Source organism: Helianthus annuus, chromosome 16 (genome assembly GCF_002127325.2).
Source record: "Helianthus annuus cultivar XRQ/B chromosome 16, HanXRQr2.0-SUNRISE, whole genome shotgun sequence".
In the NCBI taxonomy this organism is placed as follows: Eukaryota; Viridiplantae; Streptophyta; class Magnoliopsida; order Asterales; family Asteraceae; genus Helianthus; species Helianthus annuus.
Window position 1 is genome coordinate 177,188,201 of NC_035448.2, and position 2,142 is coordinate 177,190,342.

Genomic DNA, 2,142 nt, shown 5'->3' on the forward strand with positions numbered 1-2,142 from the left:
CCCTTATGATGTAACGTTATAGCTACTTTAATATTAAGAAAATGGTCCTAATATCCCAAATAAGATTATAAAACCAATTTTATAAACATACCGTCAACATATAACATCCTAATAGTTATTGTATAAAATCAACTAATGAAAGAAATAAAACTTCATAATATTTCAAAAAAACATGTTCATAACAAATTCACTAACCATAAATAAGTTATAAAATTATCTAACATAAAGTCTTAACATTTAACAAAGAAATGAAAAACAATTAAAGAAATAAGAAGTATAAAATCTTGAGTCATCATGCTTCCTCAATCCTCATGGACTACCTACAAATAAACCATCCATGTATAAGCATTAAGTACCATGATATTATATTTAAAATTGTTTTTGTTGTTATCCTCATTATCATCTTTTGACGTTGCAGAGAACATCTGACGAATGTTCGTCATGAAAATCGGAAACTACGTGAGCGTGAGATTCAGCGTTTACATAGCGAGACTTTTGAGTCGTGGTTTCAAGATCATGTATGAAATAACATAGATGTATTACTTTTAAAATACAATTTTAATGACATAACATTTTCAAGCTTCTAATCGCTAGATGTATAACGAAAAATTTAACACATCTTGCCTTAATTCAGGTTGAGGGGCTGCATACCAGAGGGGATCATAGAATCACTGAAGATCTAAGAAACTTGGCAAGTGGCCTAACTGAGTTTGTGAAAAAATATAAGGGATTTATCATAAATGGTTTCCGATTTCACACAAAGATCTAGATCTGGAACAGAATAGGAAAGCACAAAATAGTGGAGTTATGCTTGAGGCCATGACTAATAGCTTCTCAAGTGCTAAAGATAACAATCCTATCGTGGGAGATGTAACATACTATGGGGTTTTGAATGATATCATTGAGTTGGAATATGCTGTTGACAGGAAAGTAGTTTTGTTCCATTGTGATTGGATCTCGAATGGTTCAAGGAAAAAGCAAGATGAGAATGGGTTTACTCTACTCAATTTTGAAGGTTTGAACCCTCATAACGACCCTTTTATACTAGCTTGTCAAGCACAACAAGTATTTTATGTTGCAGATCGTGTTGACAAAGGATGGAAAGTTGTGATCAAGACAACGCCTAGAGATTCTTATGACATGAATGAACAAACATGTCTTGAGAATGTGGAAACACATTTGCAGAGTGACACATCTACGGGTCCTCAACTTGATGAAAATATGAATATTGAATTGGTTAGAAGGGGTTTAAATGGGACCGTTGTTGACAAAAATACCTTAGTTTTTGACGGAGATGAAGATCTATTTGAAGCTGCTTCATGATTTCAATTAGTTATTTAATAATATGATTTTTTTTCATCGCATATTCAATACTTGTATTTGATTTTTTTTTTCTGCATCGCTGATAATAATTATTTTTTCATCGCTATTGCTAGTTTTTTAATAGTTATGTCTATGTGAACAGATATGTATCACAACTAGTACATTTGCTGGGTTAGATCAGATCTTGCCTCGGATGTTCTATCATAAAGTACTTGGGGTTGGAACTCACTTGGAATAGATGGAGTAGTTTTGACTTGTCATGTTTGGGCTAAACAAAAATTCTTATGTACTTTAATGTAATGGTGTAACCGTGGGGTTTGGATGGTGTATACCCCAACACCTTGCTCGGTTTTAATTTATGAATGAAAGTTTGAGTTGGCCATTCAAAAAAAAATTGATTGAGTTTGTGTCCCACTTTCAACCAGATCAGAAAACCACAACCCAGGGTGGAAAGAATGTAGCAGGATGAATGATGAAACTTTAATTTCAAAATTATTGTTTGTTTACTACCATCCCGTGTAATCACGGGTCAATAACCTATTGTTATTATAAAACTCTAGCGAATAAACATTCTATAAAACTTATGTTTTACGACTCAAATATCAAGTATCCTATTACGGTGTATTATAATAACACCATAATGATTAAGCGTCCTATAAATGTTAAAGTTATAAGACCCTAGTGTCAAGTGTCCTATTAAGTTATGTTATAATAGAACTCTAGTGAATAAGCGTCCTATAAAACTGATGTTTTATGACTCAAATATCAGGTGTCCTATTACAGTGTATTATAATAACACCATAATGATTAAGCATCCTA

At 32.4% G+C, this 2,142-nt stretch overlaps 1 protein-coding gene across 1 annotated transcript; it reads left to right on the forward strand.

Moving 5' to 3' along the window:
• The first annotated feature begins 431 nt into the window (after positions 1–431).
• Positions 432–1,434, forward strand: LOC110916152. Its single transcript, XM_022160905.2, has 2 exons — positions 432–518; positions 635–1,434. Exon 2 carries the CDS (start codon positions 808–810, stop codon positions 1,321–1,323), a length of 516 nt encoding a protein of 171 aa, XP_022016597.1. The 5' UTR covers positions 432–518; positions 635–807; the 3' UTR covers positions 1,324–1,434.
• Positions 1,435–2,142: the final 708 nt, after the last annotated feature.